Genomic DNA, 27,240 nt, shown 5'->3' on the forward strand with positions numbered 1-27,240 from the left:
AGTTACTAAACACACTGACATCATCAGTACAAAAGTTACAAAATACACACCACAAAAACACAACTAGCCTATTCTACTGTAAGACATTCTGAACAGTTTGGCTTTATTCATGAACATACACTACGAATACAAAACATCCTTCCATGACAGACTGACCAGGTGAACCAGATAAAAGCTATGCTCCCTTATTGATGTCACTTGTTAAACCCACTTCAATCAGTGTAGATGAAGGGGAGGAGACAAGTTAAAGAAGGTTTTTTAAGCCTTGAGACATAGATTGTGTATGTGTGCCATTCAGAGGGTGAATGGATAAGACAAAAGATTTAAGTCCCTTTGAACAGGGTATGGTAGTAGGTGCCAGGTGCACCGTTTGTGTCAAGACCTGCAACGCTGCTGGGTCTTTCAAGAATGTCCACCACCCAAAGGACATCCAGCCAACTTAACTGTGGGAAGCATTGGAGTCAACATGGACCAGCATCCCTGTGGAACGCTTTCAACACCTTGTAGAGTATAAATGACACACATCCTGTATAGCACAACACAAAACATTAGTCATTTCCAGCCACTTCCTTCAGTTATTCTTTTCAGTCCTACTGAAGTGAGACCACCATGAACTGATGAGTGATTAAAAATGGGGAATCATGGCACTTAAACTGTACACTTTGAAGAGCACTGACAACCAGTTCAAATGGACACGACAGATGACTTAAAATTGTTATTACTTGTGATTGTCGTTGTACAATACGCCTCATGATATCAGATGAAGACAGTACAGGAATTGCAATAAGATGGACAATAAGTATTTTTCAACAAACTGTTGCCTAGCTTCAACACACCACATCCATCTTCTTTCAGTTGAGTCTGGTCTAACCCCTATGTCTAACCACACATGGGTGGAGGCTGTTGCCGAGCTGGAGGACAGTGTTAGACACCATGACCTATATCTGAGCCTCACAATCATGGAAAACTATTTTATTTTTCCTGCAGTCTGTACTTCAACTGTAAATAAGGAAGCAATGAAACTGCCACTAGATGACGGTTGCATTTGATGCTGACAATGCTTACTTAGTGAAACTGAAACCAATTCATCATTCTGACTGCTTCACATGTTCCTCATTTGCAATAAGTATTTTCTGACAGTAAACCCAACATCACGCAGGACTGTATTATCCGCTGCCCTGCATGACGGTGTCTCTAGAAAGTATTGTGGCTGAGAGGAGGTTGTCGATATCCTGGATGGTATTCGAGGTTCTCTGGAGGGCCTCCGCGATGCTCTCGCTGACCGGCTCACAGTGGGCCACGTGCTCTTTAGAACCACAGCCCACCACTGTAGAACCCTTCTGGGCTCTAAGAAGATGACTGTTCTCCAACAGAACTGGGTAGAGCTGGTTAAAGAACACAGATCATCCACTGATTAGCCTATTGTTAATCAAGGACATGTGCAGTGCCTTAAAATATTCATACCACTTTACTTATTTCACATTGTGTAACAACCCGAATTTAAAATTGATATTTTTCCCCCTCACCCATCTACACACACACACAATACCTCTCAATGACAAAGTGAAAACATGCTCGTAGAACTCTTTGCAAATGTGTTGAAAATTAAAAACAGAAATATCTAATTTACATAAGTATTCAAACCCCGAAGTCAATACTTTGTAGAAGCACCTTTGGCAGTGATTTCTCTAATCTCTAAGCGCTTTCCACACCTGGATTGTGCAACATTTGCCCATTATTATTTTATAAACTCTTCAAGCTCTGTCAAATTGGTTGTTGATCATTGCTAGACAACCATTTTCAGGTCTTGCCATAGATTTGTTAAGTAGATTTAAGTCAAAACTGTAACTCAGCCACTCAGGAACATTCACCGTCTTCTTGGTACGCAACTCCAGTGTATATTTGGCCTTCTGATTTAGGTTATTCTCCTGGTGAATGGTGAATTCATCTCCCAGTGTCTGGTGGAAAGCAGACAACCAGATTTTCCTCTGGATTTAGCTCCATTCTGTTTATTTTTTATCCTCAAAATCTCCCCAGTGCTTAACTATTACAAGAATACATATAACATAATGCAGCCACCACTATGCTTGAAAATATGGAGAGGGGTACTTAGTAATGTGTTGTATTTGGATTTGTCCTAAACATAACACGTTGCATTCAGGAAAAATCATGAATTGCTTTGCCACATTTTCAGCAGTATTACTTTAGTGCCATGTTGCAAACAGGATGTACAGTGCATTCGGAAAGTATTCAGATCCCTTCCCTTTTTCCACATTTTGTTACCTTACAGCCTTATTCTAAAATTGATGAAATACACCTTAAGTATTCAAACCCTTTGCTATGATATTCTAAATTGAGCTCAGGTGCATCCTGTTTCCATTGATCATCCTTGAGATGTTTGTACAACTTGATTGGAGTCCACCTGTAGTAAATTCAATTGAATTGAAAAAGGCACACACACCTGTTTATGTAAGGTCCCACAGTTGACACAGTGCATGTCTGAGCAAAAACCAAGCCATGAGGTCAAAGGAATTGTCCGTAGTACTCCGAGACAGAATTGTGTCAAGGCACAGAAAAATGTCTGCAGCATTGAAGGTCCCCAAGAACACACCAAGACTCTTCCTAGAGCTGGCCGCCTGGCCAAACTCAGAAATCGGGGGAGAAGGGCCCTGGTCAGGGAGGTGACCAAGAAACCTCTGACAGAGCTCCAGAGTTACTCTGTGGAGATGGAGGAAGCTTCCAGAAGGACAACCATCTCTGCAGCACTTCACCAATCAGGCCTGTATGGTAGAGTGGCCAGACAGAAGCCACTCCTCAGTAAAAGGCACAACAGCCCACTTGGAGTTTGCCAAAAGGCACCTAAAGGACTCTCAGACCATGAGAAACAAGATTCTCTGGTCTGATGAAACCAAGGTTGAACTCTTTGGCCTGAATGCCAACCTGGCACCATCCCTAAGGTGAAGCATGGAGGTGGCAGCATCATGCCTTGGGCATGTTTTTCAACGGCAGTGACTGGGAGACAAGTCAGGATCGAGGGAAAGATGAACGGAGCAAAGTACAGAGAGATCCTTGATGAAAACCTGCTCCAGAGCGCTCAGGACCTCGGAAGGTGAAACTTTGCCCCAGTCTAACAGGACAACCCTAACCACACAGCCAAGACAACGCAGGAGTGGCTTCGGGACACGTCAGTATCCGGACTTGAACCTGATTAAACATCTCTGGAGAGACCCGAAAATAGCTGTTCAGCGACACTCCCCATCCAACCTGATAGAGCTTGGAAGGATCTGCAGAGAAGAATGGGAGAAACTCCCCAAATACAGATGTGTCAAGCTTGTAGCATCATACCCAAGAAGACTGGAGGCTGTAATCACTGACAAAGGTGCTTCAACAAAGTACTTAGTAAAGGGTCTGAATACTTATGAAAATGTAATATTTCTGTTTTATATTTTTAATACATTTGCAAAAAATTCAAAAAAACTGTTTTTGTTTGTCATTATGGGGTATTGTGTGTAGATTGATGAGGGGGAAAAAACAATTTAATACATTTTAGAATAAGGCTGCAATTAGGGATGCACGATATATCGGTGAGAATATCGGAAATCAGCCGATATTAGCTAAAAATACCAACATCGGCCCGATGTCTAGTTTAACGCCGATGTGCAAAACCGATATCAAAGCTGACGTGGATACGTAATATAACGTAAGTAAATGACGTAATGACGCCACGAAAAATACAGCGCTACACAGAACAAAAGTAGAAAATAGTAATAGTAATATACTTTAGTAAGAGCACACTTACAACAACTAAACAAGTTCAAGTTGAACAGTCATTTGAAAGAGTAAGAACATGTCAGCAAGACAACTCAAAGGCGAAATCCATTAACACCAAGATAATGGAATTCATGCCCTTGACAATCAACCATTCTCTGTCGTGGATGATGTTGGCTTTAGCCGACTGGTCTAGCAACGGTACACACTACCAAGTAGGCACTATTTTTCAGATGTTGCCCTACCGGAGTTACACAGTATTGTTGAAATGCACATCTATGAGCTACTTACTATGGGCGTCAATGCTATTAGCTTCACGACTGACATTTGGACCAGCGATGTCAGCCCCATGAGTATGCTGAGTCTGACAGCACAGTGGGTCGATGAGGATTTCATACTGAGGAAAGCCGTATTGCATGCTCAAGAATGTGCTGGTTTTCATACCGCTGATGCCATTTCAATGGCATTTGAGAACATGTTTGAAACATGAACACACTCCTAGCGCCATTTGAACAACTGACTGGAGAAATAAACCCATCAACTGCGTCTGCAGCAGACGTGATACCCTCTGTCATGGCAGTGAAACGCCTGCTCAACAAAACTGCCCACACAGACCGTGGGGTTAAAACTTAAAAAGTACTCCAGGCTGTGAACAAGCGATTCGGTGGCATTCTCTCTAAGCCTATTTACTGTGTCGCCACCATGCTTGATGCAGACAAGAACCAGAGTTCACGTGAAATGTTAACATACACAGCTGGACAAGATGGAAACAGACACAGTGACAGTGCGCACCGAGGAAGAGAGGCCACGGACAGACAGAGCTGAAACTTCACTGCTTGATATGTATGATGAAATCCTGGTTGAGACTGAACAAATGAACAACAAAACAGCACAGCAAGTGAAAGAAATAGGTTTTGATGATGTTTTACTGGTAATGGGGATGTACGTAAATGCCAACAAAATAACTTTTTGGTCAGTGTGGTGTGGTGTGTGTAACCTTTATTTAACTAGGCAAGTCAGTTAAGAACAAATTCTCATTTACAATGACAGCCAAAACCAGACGACGCTGGGCCAATTGTGCGCCGCCCTATGGGATTCCCAATCACGGCCGGATGTGATACAGCCTGGATTCGAACCAGGGACTGTAGTGACGCCTCTTGCACTGAGATGCAGTGCCTTAGACCGCTGCATCCATGTGTGTGTGTTCAGTTATTTAACTGTACTAGAATGCTTAAAAGGCTGCAAAAAAATCTATATCGGTATCGCTTTTTTGGGCAAGGAAAATATCGGATATCGGCCAATAATGTATTAATCGGTTTCCTTCCTCTCCGGCAACTGAGTTAGGAAGGATGCCTGTAGGCCGTCACTGTAAATAAGAATTTGTTCTTAACTGACTTGCCCAGTTAAATAAAGGTTAAATGTATCTTTGTAGTGACTGGGTGTATTGATACACCATCCAAAGTGTAATGAATAACCATGCTCAAAGGGATATTCAATGTCTCCCCCCATCTACAGTACCAATAGGTCCCCTTCTTTGTGAGGCATTGGAAAACCTCCCTGGTCTTTGTGGTTGAATCTGTGTTTGAAATTCACTGCTCGACTGAGGGACCTTACAGATAACTGAAACTTGGAAACATGAACAGATACAGAGATAAGGTAGTCATTCAAAAATCATGTTAACCACTATTATTGCACAGAGTGAGTCCATGCAACTTATTATCTGACTTGTTAAGCACATTTTTACTCCTGAACTTATTTAGGCTAGTAATAACAAAGGGGTTGAATACTTGTTTCGAAAAACCTGATTCCACTTTGAGATTATGGGGTATTGTGTGTAGGCCAGTGACAAAAAAATCTAAATGTAATACATTTTAAATTCAGGCTGTAACACACAAAGTATGGGGTCTGAAATGACTACCTCCCTGTAGCACTCACTTCCATCATCATGAAGTGCTTTGAGAGACTAGTCAAGGACCATATCACCTCCACCCTACCTGACACCCTAGACCCACTCCAATTTGCTTACCGCCACAATAGGTCCACAGACGACGCAATCGCCATCACACTGCACACTGCCCTAACCCATCTGGACAAGAGGAATACCTATGTAAGAATGCTGTTCATCGATTACAGCTCAGCATTTAATACCATATTACCCTCCAAACTCGTCATTAAGCTCGAGACCCTGGGTCTCGACCCATCCCTGTGCAACTGGGTCCTGGACTTCCTGACGGGCCACCCCCAGGTGATGAGGGTAGATAACAACACCTCCACTACGCTGATCCTCAACACTGGGTCCCAACAAGGGTGCGTTCTCAGCCCTCTCCTGTACTCCCTGTTCACCCACGACTGCGTGGCCATGCACGCCTCCAACTCAATCATCAAGTTTGCAGACGACACTACAGTGGTAGGCTTGATTACCAACAACGACGAGACGGCCTACAGGGAGGAGGTGAGGGCCCTCGGAGTGTGGTGTCAGGAAAATAACCTCACACTCAATGTCAACAAAACAAAGGAGATGATCGTGGACTTCAGGAAACAGCAGAGGGAGCAGCCCCCTATGTACATTGACGGGACAGTAGTGGAGAGGGTGGAGAGTTAAGTTCCCCGGCGTACACATCACGGACAAACTGAAATGGTCCACCCACACAGACAGCGTGGTGAAGGCGCAGCAGCGCCTCTTCAACCTCAGGAGGCTGAAGAAATTCAGCTTGTCACTAAAAACACTCAAACTTTTACAGCATCCTGTCGGGCTGTATCACCGCCTGGAACAGCAGCTGCTCCGCCCACAACTGTAAGGCTCTCCAGAGGGTAGTGAGGTCTGCACAACGCATCACCGGGGGCAAACTACCTGCCCTCCAGGACACCTACACCACCTGATGTCACAGGAAGGCCAAAAAGATAATCAAGGACAACAACCACCCGAGCCACTGCCTGTTCACCCCGCTAACATCCAGAAGGCGAGGTCAGTACAGGTGCATCAAAGCTGGGACCGAGAGACTGAAAAACAGCTTCTATCTCAAGGCCATCAGACTGTTAAACAGCCATCACTAACATTGAGTGACTGCTGCCAACATACTGACTCAACTCCACCCACTTTAATAATGGTAAAATTGATGTAATCAATTTATCACTAGCCACTTTATATTATATAACGTTTACTTAGCCTACATTACTCATCTCTTATGTATATACTGTACGCTATACCATCTACTGCATCTTGCCATCTGATATAATTAAATGTATCACTAGCCACTTTAAACAATGCCACTTTATATAATGTTCTCATACCCTACATTGCTCATCTCATATGTATATACTGTACGCTATACCATCTACTGCATCTTGATGTAATGTATCACTAGCCACTTTAAACAATGTTACTTCATATAATGTTTTCATACCCTACATTGCTCATCTCATATGTATATACTGTACTCCATACCATCTACTGCATCTTGCCTATGCCGTTCGGCCATCACTCATTTATATATTTGTATGTACATATTCGTATTCATTCCTTTACACTTGTGTGTATAAGGTAGTTGTTGTGAAATTGTTAGGTTATATTACTTGTTAGATATTACTGCATGGTCGGAACTAGAAGCAGAAGCATTTCGCTACACTTGCATTAACACCTGCTAACCATGTGTATGTGACAAATAAATTTGATTTGAATACTTTCTGATGGCACCGTAGCTGTTAGCCTGGATGCATTAGCCTGGTCTGTTTCTTCCAAAGCCAATGTGGTGTTGTCTTGTCTTGCTAAAGACAACGACGTAGACAGTGTTGTAGAATTCAGAAACAGTTATGTACCCTACCCTGGCTTATTACCCATAAAAGCCACCCAGAATAGTGACACTAAGGATACAGTTGAAGCGTTTGATCTTCTCCAGCTCTTCAGCAACACAGTTAGGCCTGAAACAGAAAACAAATAATATATTACTAAGCAAAAAATTGCTATGCTAGCAAGCGCAACACTTACAGATCCACCATTTAAAAAGACATTTCACTCAATACAACATAGCTGAGCATTAATGTCTAAACTTCGATGATTTTGGTACACAGACCTGCTTTATCTTACCTGCTTTGTCTTGTTTCAGTGGTATTAATGTAACCAGACTCAGAAATGTGTACTTCCTGTATAAAGGGCTCTGAACTGGTCTCCTGCACAGAGAGAGAAATACAATGCATCTCAATGCAGCAATACACAAACGACTAACACACACAACTGTATGGATGGATGAAACATGTGCATGGTCTAACCTGGTTCAAGCAGCTCTGTGTAACAGGGAGCTTTAGAGAGTGTCTGGCCTGGTTGTAGCCGTTCAGGATCCTGTCAAAACAATGTTTCACTTTCAACTTTTAATGTTACATGCACAATTACAGTCAAATGCCTTTCTTGCAAACTCAAAAAAACTCAAAGGCAATAATATTGGATGGTACTCATGAATAGAATTTGAAGTTAAGAGAATTGGCCACAACCATGAAGAGTTTTGCTGATTTACAGTAACTAATTTATTCAAATGTTACTGATTATTAATAACAAGGTAGTAGCACTGCCTGAAGTCTAGAGGTGTGCTAGCCGTAGTCATCAGAGGTGGTCCAGGTCTACGGTAGTACCTCACCTGCTGGCTCGAGTCACCATAGAGCACACAGAGTAGACCTGCCCAGGTGTGTCAGGGGGGAGGCTGCTCAGGTGGTACATCACATCCTTTACCTGAGGGAAACACCAGAACATGAGCAATGCTATCAGTCGGTCCTAAAACATAACTACACACATACTGGAACTCCTATTAGATGAGTGTCAGCATCCCAAAACTGTTTTAAGATTCCACAATTAATCATGGAAGCATCTGTAAAAGTCTTTACTGCCATAAAATCAGTATGATATGGTAATAACAAAAGATGGCTTTCTACTGCATGTAAGCACATGACAGGATATAGCCAGCATAAATGACATGGCAGACTGCTACACTGTGCAGGGTTCAAATTACAGGGTGAACACTGGGTAGCACAAGTCTTAAGGAAATACCAACAGCTATTGTACGGGTACCCTCAAGAGTAAATATGTCACTTTAAAGCGTGATTAGGTCAGGGTTTCTGGTAGGAAAATGTGGAGCAGGACATTAGACCGAAAGGATTTTAATTTACAGGAAATGTAAGATATTTACTGGACCCATATGCATTGAGTGCGTAACCTGATTAGGACGTCCACTCACGGTGCTCAGAATGACAGAAATCACATTTAGATAATTATTAATTCATATTAACAGAACACGTAAGTCTAGGATGCAACGACGTGCGGTCTTTCTTACCCAATTCTGATTTTCACTTTGAAGATGTGAGAATAACTGTCCGCATTTACTTTACCTCAGGAAACAAGACAAGCACCGAACCGCAAAATCACTAGCCTGTCAATCTACTATCCCCATGGTAGAAAAGTTAACCTGTTCTATTGGTCAGCTTGTCGAGAAAAATAGCCTATTTCAAAACAGACTCTGGGACAGTTGTAGGACGATAGATCCTAAATTCATACAACCAATAGGACTAGGCTACGTAGATCTTTTTTAAGCTATTGAGTGATGCAACAGATTAGAACGTTTAAATTAAAATGCTGATATAATAGTTTAAGAGATAGCAATGCGCACAAGGCAGTAGACTACGTGCAAATGTTCGTTCCATAATTAGCGGGAAAACACTGTTGTCAAAAGGGCACCGCACGTGAGCGGAAGTTTACATACACTTAGGTTGGAGTTATTAAAACTAGTTGTTCAGCCAGTCCACAATTTTTTGGTGAACAAACTATAGTTTTGGCAAGTTGGTTAGGACATCTACTATGTGCATGACACAAGTAATTTTTCCAACAATTGTTTACAGACAGAGTATTTCACTTATAATTCACTGTGTCACAATTCCAGTGGGTCAGAAGTTTACGTACACTAAGTTGACTGTGCCTTTAAACAGCTTGGAAAATTTCAGAAAATGATGTCATGGCTTTAGAAGCTTCTGATAGGCTAATTGACATCATTTGAGTCAATTGGAGGTGTACCTGTGGATGTATTTCAAGGCCTACCTTCAAACTCAGTCCCTCTTCGCTTGACATCATGGGAAAATCAAAAGAAATCAGCTAAGACCTCAGATTTTTTTTTTAGACCTCCACGGGTCTGGTTCATCCTTGGGAGCAGTTTCCAAATGCCTGAAGGCACCACGTTCATCTGTACAAACAATAGTACGCAAGTATAAACACCATGGGACCACGCAGCCATCATACCGTTCGGGAATGAAACGCGTTCTGTCTCCTAGAGATGAACGTACTGTGGTGCGAAAAGTGCAAATCAATCCCAGAACAACAGCAAAGGACCTTGTGAAGATGCTGGAGGTAACAGGTACAAAAGCATCTATATCCACAGTAAAACGAGTCCTATATCGACCTGAAAGGCCGCTCAGCAAGGAAGAAGCCACTGCTCCAAAACCGCCATATAAAAGCCAGACTACGGTTTGCAATTGCACATGGGGACAAAGATTGTACTTTTTGGAGAAATGTCCTCTGGTCTGATGAAACAAAAATAGAACTGTTTAGCCATAATAATCATCGTTATGTTTGGAGGAAAAAGGGGGATGCTTGCAAGCCGAAGAACACCATCCCAACCATGAAGCACGGGGGTGGCAGCATCATGTTGTGGGGGTGCTTTGCTGTAAGAGGGACTGGTGCACTTCACAAAATAGATGGCATAATGGGGAAGGGAAATTATGTGGATATATTGAAGCAACATCTCAAGACATCAGTCAGGAAGTTAAAGCTTGGTCGCAAATGGGTCTTCCAAATGGACAATGACCCCAAGCATACTTCCAAAGTTGTGGCAAAATGGCTTAAGGACAACAAAGTCAAGGTATTTGAGTGGCCATCACAAAGCCCTGACCTCAATCCTATAGAAAATTTGTGGGCAGAACTGAAAGTGTGTGTGAGCAAGGAGGCCTACAAACCTGACTCAGTTACACCCGCTCTGTCTGGAGGAATGTACCAAAATTCACCCAACTTATTGTGGGAAGCTACCCGAAACGTTTGACCGAAGTTAAGCAATTTAAAGGCAATGCTACCAAATACTAATTGAGTGTATGTAAACTTATGACCCACTGGGAATGTGATGAAAGAAATAAAAGCTGAAATAAATAACTACTATTATTCTGACATTTCACATTCTTAAAATAAAGTGGTGATCCTAACTGACCTAAGACAGGGAATTTTTACTAGGATTAAATGTCAGGAATTGTGAAAAACTGAGTTTAAATGCATTTGGCTAAGGTGTATGTAAACTTCCGACTTCAAATGTATTTCCATCAATTAATAGGCCAAAAAGCAGTATTTCACAATGCGATTTTTTTCTTCTCCCGGACAATTGGCCGGTGCCAATTTTATTAAATCGGCTTTTCTATTATTATTATTATTTTTTTATTTTTTTTTATTGGCCAAAAACCGGCTGTTACCGGCTAACAGAAACCCTGGATTAGGTGACGTATTGTACCTCCCCAGGCCCAGGGCCAGCTCTGTGGTGGGTGAAGTAGCTGGCCAGCACTCCGTTAGACCTGATGACTGAACCATCCCCTGGAGAAACCTCCACGACTGGGATGGCTCCATCCACTATCCTGGACAGGAGAAACACACAGACAGGATGTAATGGTTAGACAGAAGAAAATAACTGGACACAAGGTTGGTCAACAAACCTTTTTTAAACAGTTGAGATGTCACATGCTTTCTATGTTTTATGAATATAGTATCTCATTTACTAATCATCTATATAACAAGAAACCTTAGCCTGTTCAAATCAAGTCACGTAAATACATATCATCCTGCAGAAAGGTACCTGTACAGCACCCCTTGGCACCACACCACTTTAACCAACTCAGTAGGGAGGTCTTGGTCTGCCTCCTGTTCATCTTGGACCAGAGAGTATCTGAACTTCCACCTACAGTAAAAATACATGCATCTCTACAGTTTACTGGTAGATGTTGACATGGAGGTAATTATACACTACTAGTTTCGGCAGTAATATCTTTGTCTAGTTTCATATCATAAAATAAAATGAATCAATCAATCAACCTGTGCTGATGAGGGGAAGGGCATCTGAGAGGCAGGGCTTGGGGCAGGTAAGACCTCTCTCCTCTAGATGTGTTTGTCATTGCTCTCTCAGTCTGGTCTCTCCCCCTGGCTGTCTCTTCTTCTGTCTCCCCCCTATTCCTCTCTCCAGAGGGCTGGGACTGGGCGCGCCAGAGGCGAAGGGCCAGAGACAGAGGGTAGCGCCACACCAGAGGAACACAGGAGACAGAGTGATGCTGGACCACTCTGGTGGACAGGTATACCTCTCCTGGCTTAGAATATAGAAGTTTGTCAGAATAATAAAGAAACTTACCATTGGCTTCACACAACCACATTGACATTGTAATTAAAAAATAAACAACATTCAAGAATCCGGAGCACTTTGAGCATTGCAAGCCTTACCTGTTGTTCAGCACAGGCGCTACTCTGTTGAGATGGAGTCTTTGGCCTACAGGTTTGGTTGTCTTGCTGTGTGTGTTCAGTGACAGACCTATTTGGGTCTCGGCTCCGAGGCCTGTGGTGTTGGTTGTGACTAAGTCTGCAGGTGAAGTTTACAGAGAACTCCTCTCCAGAGGAAGAAAGCAGCAGACTGGCCCTCCGCTCCACTGAACTGACAACGGTCTCTCGGTTCAATCCCACCTCAGCAGTACAGGAATAACATGCAGGCCACTCCACCTCGGGGTCAATGCTGAATACCTGCTGTAAGACAGGTGAAAAGCACATTCTCAATGGTGAAAGGTTAACTAGGTAGTTTCCTGTGGTATGTGGACAACTGTGGGCAAAATAATGTCCTGTTAGACAGGGGAAATTGTGTGACGTGTATTTGATGATTTAAAAATGTCCCAATTACACAAAAATTAAGTGTAGGCATAATGTGGTAATTAATTCCTTTCTTCTGCAAAAAAACGAATAGTTAGCAAAACTGTGTTAGCTAGCTACCTTTCTGTGGTCGTCTGGGATGAGTTCTTCAGGCAGGTAAGGTCGTGTTGCATACTCGTTCCTGAACTCCAAAGCACCAAGCATCAGGTCCTAGAATAATGACAAATTAGGATTGGCAAACACATGGGTTGTTTTTATTATGAGATTGGGTTCTGCTGATGTTAGCTACCTTGTAGCTGCTGGTGGCGAACCTGGTCCTCTGTCGAACCTTCTCACTAGACTGAAGAGGATGTGCAGATCGTGCAGGGGCTTTCTCCAACATGAACTCCGAGCCACAGGGCGACAAGTGCAAACGGGAATCATCTACGTAACGGACGTCCACCGAATCATCCTTGTACATGATCATCAAACTGATATTAGTGTTGCTGCTGGTCATCATAAACGTTATTTTATATATTCTAGCTAGCTAGATAGTAAACAAAATCACATTTAGCAGCGTTGTTGTCAACAACAAAACTCCCGCAACATACAAGGTGTGCTCCTATTGGCTGCTGCTGCTGCTTCTTCTACTGCGCATACTTTGACCAAAATGAGCATAGCGCCACCTACTGAGCTTTTCAGGTAACACGTATATTGAAAGAATCCACACACTGCAAGACAAAATAAAAGTCCATCTGTAAGTTATGCACATAATAAAAGTCCATCTGTAAGTGATCTTGATGCTCCTTTCCAATAAATATTGAGGGTCTTATTCTGGTGACATGAATGTTGTTTGACAAATACAAATATTCTTGCTCTTATCCATAGTAAGATTTTATTTGGTACTTGAAAATTTCAGCAAAAAAGAACATTTTGTGTACACTATGTCATCACGCACTGACTTATCAGCAACAAGTCTGTTTGCTACAAACACCACTAGTGGGAAAATGTGCATATTATTTTAATGCGGATTTTAGAATATTCGCATGAACATCTGTCGCCAATATGATGGATGTCTAGCTAGACTAGTGTGTGAAATATACATATTATAAAGAATTTATTGCAGACAAACAATACTGTGAATATTATTTACAAACTATAAAACAAACATTCCTTTGTATGGGGTTCATCAATTGATGATGAACTACTAAGAATATATTGTGGAATCCATCCTGAGAGATTTCTGTTGCAGTGGTCTCTTAATCAGTTTCAAACTGCCGACTGCAAAGGTGTTAAATTCTTGTTCAACAAACAAATTGGATTCAAAATGACCCCGTTCCCACTTCCCAGCAAGAGACAGAACTGTACTAAACAATTCTGTGAAATAACTTCACATTCTAAAAAACGCTACTTTGAACCTGTAAAAGGAAGAGCAAAAACACCCCTAAAGTTGAAATAACTTGAGTTCTCTTTAATGGCCAGTTTGCTGCCACTTGCCAGTATTCAGTACTTTAAGCTCCTTTGTTAGTTTCACAAATCCACCACCTTAAAATGCATAGACTGATAATGGGTGGTTGACCATCAAACTGAAATAAATGGCCAACTCCTCACAGATGTATAATTAACAAAATGGCCCTGGAGTTCAATAGTGCAACATTCAGAACACTGAAAGCTGAGATGTACTATAGAGAACATACAATTCTCTTGAATACTGTATTTATTTACCCTGTTGTACCCTGTAGCAACATCCGATGCAGTGCAGTGTCCGTTCTATACATCACATTTGTATCTGCAAGTCTGAGTGTCACCTCCAACTGAATAAGCCCTTGCAGTATTCCTGGAGCTGAACCCTATGTTCTGTCGTTGATTATACAGTTAGTTTGCTACTCTGCTGTTGAGATAAGTTTACATAGGCAGCCCATTCAGATTGTCAATTACTTGCACATCTGATACCCATCTGCTATTTTCCCTAATGTGTAAACAGCACAAAACCCCATGGAATCTGATCTTTCGACTTCAGATTAATACCACATCCATATGTGGACCTCAATCCTGATACCATCTGGATAATCTATGTGACCTCAATCTGGATGCTCAGATCAGATTTTTTGGCTCTGAAGTGCGTTTTTTTGCCAATTGCCTGCAGTTATCAGGACAACCACCCAAAAATGTAACAGGAAATGAGCATTGCATCTGTGTGCTACTTCAGAGGCTACATCAATGTGAATGCACAAATATGATATGGGTCACTGAGTGTGGACAGGCAGAAAAAAATATTTTCTTTCTATATCTAGTGTTGGGTTTTTAGGGTGGCTGTGTTTCAAATCCACAGCACACATTTTCCCTGTGGCGTTAAGACGAAGACCAAGGGAAATAAGTGTTTCTGAAAGAATCAAAAGCAGAGAAGGAACTCCGCCCACCCCCCAAAAAATCCAAACTCAGAACAGTCGGTATAACTCAGCGGATTATTGATGCAGTTGATTGTCCCCCATCTTCCAACCAACACAAATCCCAGCCAGAAGAAAATCTGTAAGTGAACTGCCAGGAATAGCAAACTGTATTGTTAAAAAAAATAAAAAAAAAAAACATCGCTAGTTCTTAGATTTTTTCCAGTCGCAAACATTCCAGCATGTCGAACACGAAAGGTATGTGCCAGTTCAGCCTGTCGCAGCGCTCTCATCGTCGTCTCCTCTCGGACTCCAGGCAGAACTTCTCAAAAGCTTCCTCGATTTCAGGGTCCATCTCATCCTCGTCATTGAACGACCTGGAACACAAAACAATGTATATTCATTAAGAATGAACTGAACAAAGTGCAGGCAAATTCATGAAGGTTATATACAGGTTTGTTTCAGTGTACAACTAAAGATCAAAGTCACAGTCCTTCAAAGGAAAAGACAAACAAACAGTGGAAAGTCCAAAATAATTGTCAAAGACTCGAGTAACCCAAGTCATAGACTGTTCTCTCTGCTACCGCACAGCAAGCGGTACCAGAGTGCCAAGTCTAGGTCCAAAAGTCTCCTTAACAGCTACTACCCCCAAGCCATAAGACGCCTGACCAATAAGACTGCTGAACAATTAATCAAAATGGCCACCCGGACTATTTACATTGACCCCCCCTTTCTTTCTACACTGCTGCCACTCACTGTTAATTATCTATGCATTGTCACTTTACACCTACCTACATGTACAAATGACCTGGACTAACCTGTACCCCCGCACATTGACTCAGTACCGGTATCCCTGTATATAGCCTCGTTATTGTTATTGTGTTACTTTTTACTTTAGTTTATTTAGTAAATATTTTCTTAACTCTATTTCTTCAACTGCATTGTTGGTTAAGGGCTTGTAAGTAAGCATTTCACGGTAAGGTCTACTACACCTGTTGTATTCAGTGCATGTGACAAATAACATTTGATTTGAGTGAGGGGTAGACAGGGGTCGGCTAAGCCCCCTTTCTGGTCCATCTGCTGACTAGTCTGAATCAGAGGCTCTGGCTTCCCCTGTTGCATTGTGGGCAAGACAATCACACTGACCCACAAGTGAACGACCTCACGCTGCTCTCAGGTCATGTGACCTTGGCATATGGACACATGATATGGCCGAGGGTAAAAGGTCACACAATCAATCCTACAGTGTATTAGTAACTATGGCACTGGATTGTCTGACCTATTTGGTGTGTTTGACTGGCTCCCACAACAACAACAAATATTCTAGAACTACAAAATAGCATTCTAGAACTAGAGAGGAATATTCTAGATCCACAGATACATATATTTTACGGATTCAGTACCATAATGACTCACACGAGAAACCAACCAAGGCAACTGAAAGAGCAAAGATCATGACCACAACTAATCACTGTATAGACAATTAACATAGGTATATTTGTCATTTAGCTATACTCACGATTCATTTCCATTCTCTTCACAGTCCTCTGGGAAACAATCGTCTTCCCGATCCAGGATATCCTGGTATTTTTCGGAATATTCTGTAACACAAAAACATGCATTTAGGGACAATGCAAAGCTTTTGCAGGGTTTTACCTTGATGAATAATGTCGATATACTCACCAGGGTCAGCTGCTGTGAAGGGAGTGCCGTCTGCAGTGTAGAACGTAGGCTCATTCTGAGAGGAGAAACGCACATAGACACAAAGAACAGCGGTGAAAAGGTTAGTGGGCATGAAATTAAAATTTGAACATCTAAACCTGTTTCTCAAAAAGGTGGATCGGTGCCAATTCCTTTTGGATCACGGGTTTAAAGCTGGGAGCTGGCTTGAAACTTTAGAAGTTTAGAAGATTAGATGGAGGGAGTAGTGTTGTTTTCTAGCCCCAACTCCTCACCATAAAGTAGTTGGGGTCATTGTCAGGTGTAGCGTCGGAAGCAGCAGCAGCATGGACTCTGCCCCAGTTACTAGACCTCAGCTCCACCAGCCGCAATAACATCTGCTTCACATCTCTGATGGACACACAGGCAGTCCTTTATTCATTGGACCAATCACTCAGTCAGCATCAATAACATCTCCTTCACACAACAGACAGTCATTCATTCATTCAACCAGCTTTTATCCAATCTAAGAAGCATTCATTTTAATTCTAAATGTGGCAGAGGTAGTTTTGACAGAGTGTTTCTACTAAACAAGTCTCTTTATTCATCTCACACGCACACCTGCTGCACTGGGCGTCCAGTACGATGTTCTCAATCCTCTGGACTAGCTGGTCCATTTCAGACTTCCCTTTCTCTTTCCACACATCCTCCAGAACCGAGCCTGTCAACTACAGAAAACATCACAGATAAACTTCAATGTAACATAGGGGAATTTGTCTTGCGCATTATAACAAACTTGACGATAAACATTATTACATTGTAATACAATCTTTTCCATTCACTCGGGATGATGGCCTGCAGATTTCTCTTGAAACACAGTAAATAACTGTACCACAGATGACGTGGAACATTGAGTCAGCTTGAATTTAGAGATCAGAAAAGTTGCGAAATAACCTTGAGCAGTTTGACAGCACAGATGAGGTTTCCATCCACTGGGTTAGAGAAGAGGGCATTCATCAGCTCCCTCAGGGCGATTAGCAGGATCTCAGCTCGGGATGGAGGCCCCTTTGCACTCTTCACCTGAGACAACCAAGAGGCCAGGTTCTGTCATTCTCTAGGGTTTATTATCAACTCAAAATGGATCGAGGGGAGGGGTTATGGAAGGAGGTTGGGTTATGGGAGGCAAGTGTCAAAGTTGTGAGGGGCTGAAATGGAAATCGTTTTTAAAATCGAGTGTCACTTTGGAAATAAGTGTTTTAATGAATAATTTTAAGTGCTTTTGTTCTGGAATACAATGTACATCTTGCTGTACATGTTTTTACCAAATTAAATTCAGCTCAATTCAACGCATAAATACCCCCAAAAGCCTGGGACAGGACAAAGGTGCTCCTGCTCACCTCCAGTCTGAGATAAAGCTCCCCCAGAAAGAGCACATAGGCATGGAACTTCTTCTGTGTCTCCAGGTCTCCCCGCACCGCTACGTCTCTCTGTTCATACTCTGTCCGACACCTACAGCACCCAGATACAGAGCAAGAGAGAGGGTTTCTGTATAAATGGCTACAAGTGTTTCTTGTGGTGAAGCATCAGGATTAAGCTGGTGATGAAATTATACTAACAAAGCTCACCGTTTTAGTAAAAGCTGACGAAAGTTTCCACTTGCTGGGCTGAGTACGAGGTTATGAGACAGGAAGTTACAGAGCCTTGCCCCAGTGTACGAGAAATTGGGGATAGCAGTAGACTGCAAAAATAAACATACACTTTTTTTTTTTAAACGACACTAAAACAAAATACAGTAAACTACAGTATAGAATCGCTATAAAATGAAAAAGCACGTAGATGACCGAACCGTGTGTGTGTGTTGATACACATACTTGTGTGTAGATGAGTTCCACCAGTTCTTGCAGCGTCTCCTCAGTAGTGACCCAGCTGTTCAGCATGTTTACCATGTGTTCAATGTCCGTCTCAAAGGACCCCGGCGAGGAGTTTAGGTAGCTGAGAAACTCCTCAACCAATTCAGCCAATGTCATCTCAGTATAATAGCCATCACTGCCATCCTCCGAAACGGATTCCTATAAAATGGAGAACACTTGTAATAGAAGATAGGTGAAAAACATAGAAACTAGCTAGTAGCTACAGTCAGTACCTCCAGCTGAGAGCTACTCATTAGTTGTGGATGAGGTGATTGATTAGTTTGGTCCTTATAATGTAAAGTGCAGTCGCCAAGACACTAGGCAACCCATTATCCATATCCATTATTACCGGGTGTGCAGACTTTTTGTTCTAACCCAGCACAACCACACTAGATTTCATTTAATAAGGGGCTTAGTGATTACCCTAGTTGAACCAGGTGTGTTAGTAGTACTGGACTGGAACAAAAGCCTGCAGGACCACTGCTTTCATACCTCATAGGGGGAGAAGCTAGCAGGGTAGAACTCCGGTGCATTGGCTGACAGAATGGAGCTATTCACCAGAGAGTCCACACTTTTCACTTTGGAGGCAGGAGTGCTGTGGTTGTGAATGAATTGGTGTGGTTTGCTTGGTCTTCTGCTTTCTGAGGAAGCAAATTAAGATTTATTTTAAAAACATGTAACTAGCAATAGAGATCTGGGTGGCACATTAAGTAATGTGCTTGCCCTGTAACAGGGACACTGGGTGGCAGTGACCTAGCTCGTCATGTGACGTGATTTGGCCGCCGTCCTTGCACTTCATTTAGCAGCTAAGTCACTGACTTTTACATTTAGTGACAGGTGCAACTAGATAGCTATTTAGGTAATTCGTCCGAGGGCTCAAATGTTCTAGGGGCGTTTTAAACAACGATAGTTTGGGCGATCTAGCACCGAGGTAAAGACAGTTTCAAGTTGGATATTCAACGGATATTCGCATTTTCAAACATCAATAGCTTTCAAACCACTTGAGCCACAGACTCCAAATAAGTGTCATGATGTTGGAAAACTTGTGCACAACATTGCACAGGTCTTATTTTCATGATTTGGATATTAACTCGCTTTCCAAAGCTAATTAACATGCGGAAATGTGAGCAGCATTTTGTATTCCTACTTGAATTAGTTAGCTCCCTAACTAATACAACTAGGAATACAAAATGCTGCTCACATTTCCGCATGTTAATTAGAGTGAGAAAGCGAGTTAATGTAAACAAAGTACAAACTTTTTTTACATTCAAATTTCAATAGCTCCTTGGTCATTTGACCTACTGACTTCAAACAAGGTTCAGAATGTCCACTGAGTGGGCCTACACATTGCACACCCTTTAGTTTGTCCATTTTCATCTCACACGTTTTTCATGAATTTTTCAAAATGTAAAATTTCAATAGCTCCTTGGTCATATGACCGAATGACTTCAAACAAGGTTCAGAATGTCCACTGACTATACCTTCATATCGCACACTGATGTTTTGTCTACTTTCATCTCATGCTATTAGACTTAAATCTGTAAGCTTTGTAGGCATTCATTTTACATGGTTGTTAAAAAAAAAAAAAATTGAAGTTAACAGCTTCGCAATAACTATCTTTCACATGGACACCGAAAAGATCTGCAAATGGCTGTATGTGGTATGGATCAAGGACAGGAGAGGTGTTCAAACAGAGGTGCTTAAAGGAAGGCGCACAGGTAGGCCTCATGCAAAACAATGTTTCATATGCTCTTTTTAATCACAGTAATAGGCAGGGATTTGTCAGTCACAGTGAGCTTGAAAGAATCATTTTTCATAGCATAACTTTCATATACTGTACATTAAGACAAATCCTTCTACGTTGAGTATTAGAACGCAGTTTACATAACCTGATAATGACTTGATATTTGAGTGCATTCACAACAAGCCACCTGCAGACAACTTACAAAATGCAATAGTGCATTTAAGGGTTAGTTTTTCTGATGAAAATACTTATTTGATGCATGGCCTACTATTTCTAACTGGTAAAATTAATTCCTACATCTTTATCTTATTATCTTTAAAATGGTGTAAAATAGTTGATTGTTTGAGAAAATGAAATTATGAGATTTTTGCTGTTTTGTATTTCGCGCCATGCTATATTTCACTGGCTGTTGAATAGTGTGTCCCGCAGGTGGGACGCTAGCGTCCCACGTAGCCCATTGAAGTTAATGCAACCGCTGTGTCAGATTTCAAAATAGCTTTACGGCGAAAGCAGATTGTTCAATATTCTGAGTACAATATTCTGAGTACAATATTCTGAGTACAGAGCTCAGCCATCAAAGCAAGCTATACAGTTACCCGCCAAGTTCTGGAGTCAACAAAACTCAGAAATAGTATTATAAATCTTCACTTACCTTTGCTGATCTTCATCGGAATGCACTCCCAGGACTCCCAGAAGAAATGTTTGTTTTGTTCGATAAACTCCATATTTATGTCCAAATACCTCCGTTTTGTTCGCGCGTTCAGATCACTATTCCAAAGGCATAATGCGCGAGCGCAAAACCTGAGACGAAAAGTCAAAAAGTTCCATTACCGTTCGTAGAAACATGTCAAACGATGTTTACAATCAATCCTTAGGGTCTTTTTAACATAAATATTCAATAATATTCCAACCGGACAATAGCTTATTCATTACAGAGGAAAAAGAAGGAACGGTGCGCCTGCGTGACAGCGCAGTAAACAACTCATTGGTCTCAGGCAGTCATCTTGTTGAGTCACCTCTTATTCTCTCCCCAGTAACAGTAGAAGCATGAAACAAGGTTCTAAAGACTTGACATCTAGCGGAAGCCTTAGGAAGTGCAAAATGAACCCTAAGTCACTGTACACTGTATAGGCAATCACTTGAAAAACTACAAACCTCAGATTTCCACACTTCCTGGTTGGATTCTTCTCAGGTTGTTGCCTGCCATATGAGTTCTGTCATACTCACAGACATCATTCAAACAGTTTTAGAAACCTCAGAGTGTTTTCTATCCAAATCTACTAATAATATGCATATCCTACCTTCTGAGCCTGAGTAGTAGGCAGTTTACGACGGGCACGCGTTTCATCCGGACGTCAAAATACTGCCCCCTACCCTAGAGAAATTAAGTAAGCATGCCCCATTCAAAACATGTAGAACCAGGAACAGATATAGCCCTTGGTTCACTCCAGACCTGACTGACCTCGACCAGCAAAAAAACATCCTGCATTAGCATCAAATAACTCCGCGATATGCAACTTTTCAGGGAAGTTAAGAACCAATATACACAGGCAGTTAGGAAGGCAAAGGCTAGCTTTTTCAAACAGAAATTTGCATCCTGTAGCACAAACTCAAAAGTTCTGGGACACTGTAAAGTCCATGGAGAATAAGAGCACCTCCTTCCAGCTGCCCACCGCACTGAGGCTAGGACACTGTCACCACCGATAAATCTACAAATATCGAGAATTTCAATAAGCACTTTTCTACGACTGGCCATGCTTTCCACCTGGCTACCCCTACCCCAGTCAACAGCTCTGCACCCCCACAGCAACTTACCCAAGCCTCCCCAATTTCTCCTTCACCCAAATCCAGACAGCTGATGTTCTGAAAGAGCTGCAAAATCTGGACCCTACAAATCAGCTGGGCTAGTCAATCTGGACCCTCTCTTTCTAAAATAACCCGCCGCAATTATTGCATCCCCTATTACTAGCCTGTTCAAGAGATCCCCAAAGATTGGAAAGCTAACGCGGTCATCCCCCTCTTCAAAAGGGGAGACACTCTAGACCCAAACCGCTACAGACCTATATCTATCCTACCCTGCCTTTCTAAAAGGTCTTCCAAAGCCAAGTTAACAAACAGATAACTGACCATTTCGAATCCCACCGTACCTTCTCCGCAACGCATATTGGTTTCCGAGCTGGTCATAGGTGCACCTCAGCCACGCTCAAGGTCCTAAACGATATCATAACCGCCATTGATAAGAGACATTACTGTGCAGCCGTCTTCATCGACCTGGCCAAGGCTTTCGACTCTGTCAATCACCACATTCTTATCGGCAGACTCAACAGCCTTGGTTTCTCGAATGACTGCCTCGCCTGGTTCACCAACTACTTCTCAGAGTTCAGTGTGTCAAATCAGAGGGCCTGTTGTCCCGGACCTCTGGCAGTCTCTATGGGGGTGCCACAGGGTTCAATTATCAGGCTGACTCTTTTCTCTGTATACATCAGCTCTTGCGGCTGGTGATTCTCTACGCAGACAACGCCATTCTGTATACTTCTGGCCCTTCTTTTGACACTGTGTTAACCTCCAGACGAGCTTCAATGCCATACAACTCTCCTTTTGTGGCCTCCAACTGCTCTTAAATGCAAGTAAAACTAAATGCATGCTCTTCAACCAATCGCTGCCCGCACCTGCCTGCCCGCCTAGCATCACTACTCTGGACGGTTCTGACTTAGGTATTTGTAGTTGTCCACATATTCTAGGTGTCTGGTTAGACTGTAAACTCTCCTTCCAGACTCATATTAAGCATCTCCAATCCAACATTAAATCTAGAATCAGCTTCCTATTTCGCAACAAAGCATCCTTCACTCATGCTGCCAAAAATACCCTCGTAAAACTGACTATCCTACCGATCCTTGACTTCGGCGATGTCATTTACCAAATAGCCTCCAACACTCTACTCAGCAAATTGGATGCAGTCTATCACAGTGCCATCCGTCTCGTCACCAAAGCCCCATATACTACCCACCACTGCGACCTGTATGCTCTCATTGGCTGGCCCTTGCTAGGTAAAGCCCCGCCTTATCTCAGCTCACTGGTCACCATAGCAGCACCGACCCGTAGCACATGCTCCAGCAGGTATATTTCACTGGTCACCCCCAAAGCCAATTCCTCCTCTGGCCACCTTTCCTTCCAGTTCTCTGCTGCCAATGACTGGAACGAACTGCAAAAATCACTGAAGCTGGAAACTCATATCTCCCTCACCATCTTTAAGCATTAGCCATCAGAGCAGCTTACATATCATTGCACCTGTACATAGCCCATCTGTAAATACCCCAGCCAACTACCTCATCCCCATATTGTTATTTTTTTTTCTCCTTCGCACCCCAGTATCTCTACTTGCACATTCATCTTCTGCACATCTATCACTCCAGTGTTTATTTGCACACACTGTATACAGACTTTTCTATAGTGTTATTGACTGTACATTTATTTATCCCATGTGTAACTCTGTAGTTGTTTGTGTCACACTAATTTGTTTTATCTTAGCCAGGTCGCAGTTGTAAATGAGAATTTGTTCAACTGGCTTGCCTGGTTGAATAAAGGTGAAATAAAAAAAATACTGTGTGGGAATGTCTTATGTCCGTACTACATGTAGTGTTGGTACATGGAATATTCCTCAAATGCATATATCATAATACTTCTATTTGCAATAGTAATTTATGTTCAACAACTGACATTTTCAGATAATATTTTGACAAACACACTTTGGTGCTTACAATTCATTCTCTGTTGTCATAGATTTGGTGGGCACTCATCTGTGATCTTTGATATGACTTTCTTTAAGCACATACTGATGAAACTGTCACTTAATATTTTTTTCTTAAAGTCTACAAACACTCTACATTTGTTCACTCTGTGATAGGGTTGGATCCTATATGCTACTTTTATTATTGTCCTGTAAATGGTTCAGTGCCTATAATTTAGGCTGTGTGTAGAATGCGGCATAAATTAAATTACCTCTATTACTACTAGATTATAGTGATAAGGAAAACAGCATTCAAATTTGGCTTGTGTACTCATTTGCCTATAACTAATCATAATTCCATTATTTTTACATAAAAAAGAGAATACTTCAAAATGAGAAGATCCTGCCATGGAAAAGACGACTAGGTGGACATAAAGTGGAAAGGAGGGGAAATAACTCACACTATGCAGCAGGACACCTTCAGCTGTGGGGTCTTTGTAATGCAGGTTTGATAGTTAAATTTTCAACAATGAATGTTATGCTGTTATGTGACAATTAGGTCAAAAACTCCATTTTATTTTTTGGTGAAGATGGCCAAGGAAGTTGCACAGAACTTCCCCAACATCCCCTCTCAAATTGATATGGAACCTTCAAAAACACATGGAGCAACTGCGAAAAGAAATGACTGAGGATATACTAAAAATGTCTGGTATGTAATGACATTTAATTCAAAGTAAATTCTTTATTTTTATGTAGTTGTTCAGTTCATGCCTATGCTTTCAGAGTTCAACAAAGCCAACAACTGCTTCATGTGTGCCACTGATAAAGAACCTGGATGTGGCCCAAAGACTGACTGGGTTAGTAACTTTATTTAACATGTTTATAATCTTTTGACAACAGTGACAGCATGTAAGACAATTAATGATATAACACAATGGATGGCTAATTCGTCATTGATATTATTTATAATGTCTTATGCTTTGTTTTGTTTTGATTGAATGTTTTGCATGCCAACGGTGGTTCCATGTGCTGTGCCTAGGAATGAAGACAAAAGAGTTCAACAGAGTAAAGAACACAAACTGGAAGTGCTGTCTTTGTTGTTGAAAATGTATGCTATACCCCATCCACACTGAAGAGGCTCTGAAATGTACATCAACCAGGGATAAAGAGAAAGTTACAACTGAAATGTTTTGTACTTATTTTAAGTTAAGTATCTGTTGACATGTTGGAAAAGATTAAAGGTCTACAGTTTCTGTTTAATTTGTCAATAATCCATTTTTATTCATTGATTTACTGGCCACCATTACTGTGGTTACATGTTCAGTATATGTATTGACCAGCAAACCCACTGCAGCCTTCCTCACTAGCTCACTCTCCATCCCTGCTTTGGACAATTAATAGCATGACTCTCATACTTTGCCCTTTTCCTTTATGGTTAATATTAACAACGAAAGGAGATATTATCTGTCTCTCTCCTATTGTGTACCACTGTTAAATACTGTGGGGGGAAGAAAAAAAACACAGGGAAAATAAGTACTTAAAACGACCAATTATTATAGATAAATATTAAAGAAAAGGGTACACAACACTGGACTGAACCCCCTAATTGTCATACTAATATTAATGTACAACAATATAGAAGATGCATGACTAGAGGTCATGCAATATGGGTGTATATCCACTGCACACTTTTTAGGGGTGTAATTGACATGACCAAGGAGCTATTGAAATGTAAAACTATGAAAAATGTACATTACACTGTGATTTTACAGTACAAACAAGAGTGTGCAATATAGAAGGGTAGTCAGTGTAAATTCTGCACCATGTTTGAAGTCAGTAGGTCACATGTCCAAGGAGCTATTGCAATTCTAAATGTAGAAAAATTCATGTAAAATCATGTAAGATGAAAATGGACTAACTAAAGGGTGTGCAATATAGAAGGGTAGTCAGTGGACATTCTGAACATTGTTTGAAGTCACTAGGTCATATGACCAATGAGCTATTGAAATTAATAAATGTAAATAATTTAAAATAGTGCGAGATGTAAATCAACAAAAAGAAAGTGTATGCAACGTGTCTATGCCATCGGGTTAGCTAGAACCAGGTTTGAAAGTGTTAGGAGTAATAGTTAAAGAGCTATTGAAATTTGAAAAATGTGATTTATCGCCATGTTGACGGTCCCTAACTGCTGTTGGTGGACGTAAGTAAAACTACAAGGGAATATCCGTCGAATATCAAACCTGAAACTGTCTTTACCTCGGTCGCTCTAGCTCGGGAGCTAGAATGTTAGCCTAGTACCATTAGTTGTTCGGGCTAGTTACCTAGCTAACTTGTTAACACACATAGCTAGCTAAAGCAAATGGGTAAATGCATAGTTGATCTGACAGAAAATCTTACCTCCGCCGATAGCGTCACTATTGTTTGGGTTGTTCTCAGTCAAAGGTGGAGACGTCCGAGGTTGCCGAAGAGGCTCACGCTGGTTGAAAACAGATGTGGCGTCCCCGTCTCCTACATCTGCAAGGCCGGGGCTTCTTGGCTTTATACGGGCTCTACCTGCGCCTGGAGCTCGGTCGAAATTCTCAGTCATCTCTGTTGCTTTTTTTGTGTTATGACCTTTTCGGTGAGGCGCAACAACAACAAAAAACTGAGGCGGTTTGGCAATTCCAATAACTTGTTACGGAATTATTTAGTTTGGCCTCACTCACCCTACCTCATTTTCATATTTACTAGCAAGCTAGCTACTTTATGTTCTCGAACGGATATTACAACATATTTCTGTAAGGGCCACTTCCTTCAACAAATCCGACATGGGCTGAGATGATCTATAACCGTGTGAACGTGTTGTCGCCCTCTATGGGAGGGGAGCGGTAGAGCAACAACAGTGCTGAGCCTATACCTCATTGAGCGGACTGAGTAGCCTGGAAAAAACTCCCAGGAAGCCTACATTGATCTGAAGCAAGAAAGTATGTTTATCTAGCTAATACACATACTGTATCATGTTAGATGTGATGCAGTTTCTTCAGCAATGAAAGCGAGTGGGGAGATTGAGTAATAAACACATACCTCCCATTCTACAGTAAAACTACAGATGCATCCGAGAGCAGAATCAGAATCCTGTGGATCACACCAACCCTCACATGTGCCGCTCT

General features: G+C 41.7%; 2 protein-coding genes across 4 annotated transcripts; both read right to left on the bottom strand.

The window, feature by feature from the left end:
* Nucleotides 1–82: 82 nt before the first annotated feature.
* Nucleotides 83–13,309, bottom strand: cssa20h5orf34 (chromosome ssa20 C5orf34 homolog). 3 transcript variants are annotated; one of them, XM_014161807.2, is made up of 11 exons: nt 12,975–13,309; nt 12,806–12,895; nt 12,269–12,562; nt 11,870–12,138; nt 11,634–11,735; nt 11,295–11,415; nt 8,397–8,488; nt 8,035–8,104; nt 7,853–7,935; nt 7,603–7,686; nt 83–1,385 (listed from the first exon to the last, which is right to left on the bottom strand). In XM_014161807.2, the coding sequence occupies exons 1-11, from the start codon at nt 13,182–13,184 to the stop codon at nt 1,103–1,105; spliced, it is 1,698 nt and encodes a 565-aa protein (XP_014017282.1). In that variant the 5' UTR covers nt 13,185–13,309; the 3' UTR covers nt 83–1,102. The 3 variants fall into 3 exon arrangements, with proteins under 3 accessions (XP_014017282.1, XP_014017283.1, XP_014017281.1); XM_014161808.2 differs by having other exon boundaries at nt 83–1,375; nt 7,640–7,686; nt 12,269–12,565; XM_014161806.2 differs by having other exon boundaries at nt 12,269–12,565.
* Nucleotides 13,310–13,540: 231 nt separating this feature from the next.
* Nucleotides 13,541–26,862, bottom strand: LOC106580586 (polyadenylate-binding protein-interacting protein 1). The gene is made up of 11 exons (XM_014161803.2): nt 26,489–26,862; nt 19,113–19,261; nt 18,582–18,779; nt 18,336–18,448; nt 18,108–18,219; nt 17,665–17,790; nt 17,332–17,438; nt 17,007–17,121; nt 16,735–16,789; nt 16,571–16,652; nt 13,541–15,428 (listed from the first exon to the last, which is right to left on the bottom strand). Exons 1-11 carry the CDS (start codon nt 26,676–26,678, stop codon nt 15,341–15,343), a joined length of 1,335 nt encoding a protein of 444 aa, XP_014017278.1. The 5' UTR covers nt 26,679–26,862; the 3' UTR covers nt 13,541–15,340.
* Between the last annotated feature and the right edge of the window lie 378 nt (nt 26,863–27,240).

The sequence above is a fragment of the Salmo salar genome, chromosome ssa20, assembly GCF_905237065.1.
Source record: "Salmo salar chromosome ssa20, Ssal_v3.1, whole genome shotgun sequence".
NCBI classification, from domain to species: Eukaryota; Metazoa; Chordata; class Actinopteri; order Salmoniformes; family Salmonidae; genus Salmo; species Salmo salar.

Excerpts from the sequence above, each read along its gene's own strand:
- cssa20h5orf34 (XM_014161806.2), bottom strand. The coding sequence starts at position 13,184 with ATGATGACCAGCAGCAACACTAATATCAGTTTGATGATCATGTACAAG. Across the intron at positions 8,105-8,396 it reads ATGGTGACTCGAGCCAGCAG|GATCCTGAACGGCTACAACC; the intron begins GTGAGGTACTAC and ends TTGTTTTGACAG. Across the intron at positions 7,936-8,034 it reads CACAGAGCTGCTTGAACCAG|GAGACCAGTTCAGAGCCCTT; the intron begins GTTAGACCATGC and ends CTCTCTGTGCAG.
- LOC106580586 (XM_014161803.2), bottom strand. The coding sequence starts at position 26,678 with ATGACTGAGAATTTCGACCGAGCTCCAGGCGCAGGTAGAGCCCGTATA. Across the intron at positions 18,449-18,581 it reads TGGAACTCATCTACACACAA|TCTACTGCTATCCCCAATTT; the intron begins GTATGTGTATCA and ends TTATTTTTGCAG. Across the intron at positions 16,790-17,006 it reads ATGACCCCAACTACTTTATG|AATGAGCCTACGTTCTACAC; the intron begins GTGAGGAGTTGG and ends TTCTCCTCTCAG.